Here is a 1711-nt window from a genome sequence, read left to right on the forward strand (position 1 = left end):
TATATATATATATGCATATGGATGGAATATATGGTGGCAAAAGTAGTATGATTAGGGATTATGCAACAATCTGTCTTGAACTCCTACACGTTGCATAGCCCAAGTTGTTGGTCGTCTTAATATTTTAAACCACAAGTTAAACTGTAACTATGCAATAACTGTATAACTGTAATAAAAAAAGTTAAAGTGTAACTAGTAAGAGTGTATTTAAAACCTTAAAATATATCCTAGGTCTGAGATATAGTTATGTGTGCTTTGAATTACAAAAACCGCAGTGATGCTGGTGCATTAAAATGAGTTTGATCTGCAAAATGATATTTAATAATACAACACAATTGGTAAAAACTGCCATATAAGTTTAAAATAGTTGCATATCCGTAGTTCTGAAAATGTAAGGTTAGGTGGCATAGTCCCGATAAATCCGTTTAATGGGCGGATAACGCTAAACGAGACTGCAGGGATCAGGCACTAAAAGCCACCCATTAAGATTAATACAGAGAAAGATTCTAATGCGCGCGCGCGCACACACACACACACACACACTCTCTCTCTCTCAAGCACAGTCAGATGACAAAATGAACACAAGGCCTTAACGCATAACATGGCACAACACACAAATACCGGACCCAGATTAAATGCACATGAGAAAAGCGTGAAACATTAAGGAACTTTGAAGCCCAAGCCGCAGAGACAGCGACGAAGTAGGCTACACGCGCGCTCTCGAGCTGCACTGCACACATGCTACTAACACACACACACACACACACACACACACACATACACACACACACTCACTCACTCACAGCGCTGTCTCTTGGGGTGCGCTTGTTTCAGCACTACCACACACTGAACAGCGCGAGACAAACAGTTCCCAACATTTAACCGTTTAGAAACATGGCTGAACCGAGCAGAAAAAAGGCACAAAACCATTGAGTATGTTAAAAACCCGCACTTACTTCATCTGTTTGACAATGGTGCTCTTCCCCGACTCCCCTCCGCCTGCGGAGACATAGGCTGTGTCAGTGCTGTCACACGCACACACACTTACACACCTGCAGCATCCTTATTCAATGCACTCACTGAAAAGCGGCCAGTGAGACTTACCCAGCAGCAGTAATTTGACATCTTTGGCTGCGCTTATTCCGGCTTCCTTCAGGTTTTTCTCGATCGCTTTGCTCCGGTCCAGAGCCGCGCGCTCCTCTGCACTTAACGTGCATCCCATTGCAAGACCGAGAGTCGGGACGCGCGAGAGCTGTATCCCAAATATCCGTCTCTGTCCCACACTCTCTCCTCTCTCGCTTGCTCAGTCTGCCGATTGTTGCTAAAGCATCCAAGCCGAATTGAGGTCAGGTACGGGCTCACACTCCGGCCTCTTGATTGGGAGGATGTCGTCCTGCTCGCGCTCCGGATCGCGAGTGTCTATTGGGCGGCGGCAGTGACAGCCAGCACGAGCTCATCTCATCCTGTAGTTCCCTCCTAATGCGCGAGGGGCAAACCCCTCTCATCGCGCTGACGTCACACAAGGTGCAGGGCTTGGGAACATCTGTTTGGTGGCAGCCGAAATATAGCTAAAGCTTGGAGGCTGGTTGATTTGTTTGTAGACGTATTGGGTGTAATGTCCCACGTTCTGCTAACTTTTAATTTATTTTATGTTTTGTTGTATTACTGCAGGCCTATTTAGGGGACAGCAAATTTACACTGTTATACAAGC

The 1711-nt window shown here is 45.7% G+C and overlaps 1 protein-coding gene across 2 annotated transcripts in view; it reads right to left on the bottom strand.

Annotated features, from left to right (window-relative positions):
* Window positions 1-1448, bottom strand: part of LOC107593163 (guanine nucleotide-binding protein G(o) subunit alpha-like) — a 20528-nt gene extending 19080 nt beyond the window's left edge. For both annotated transcript variants that reach the window (XM_016282772.1, XM_016282782.1), the window contains exons 1-2: window positions 1105-1448; window positions 957-999 (exon numbers count right to left, since the gene is read on the bottom strand). In XM_016282772.1, coding sequence (XP_016138258.1) covers window positions 957-999; window positions 1105-1222 — 161 coding nt within the window. In that variant the 5' untranslated portion in view covers window positions 1223-1448. The remainder of the gene's footprint in view (window positions 1-956; window positions 1000-1104) is intronic.
* Between the last annotated feature and the right edge of the window lie 263 nt (window positions 1449-1711).

The sequence above is a fragment of the Sinocyclocheilus grahami genome, unplaced genomic scaffold, assembly GCF_001515645.1.
Source record: "Sinocyclocheilus grahami isolate Dianchi unplaced genomic scaffold, SAMN03320097.WGS_v1.1 scaffold10.1, whole genome shotgun sequence".
In the NCBI taxonomy this organism is placed as follows: Eukaryota; Metazoa; Chordata; class Actinopteri; order Cypriniformes; family Cyprinidae; genus Sinocyclocheilus; species Sinocyclocheilus grahami.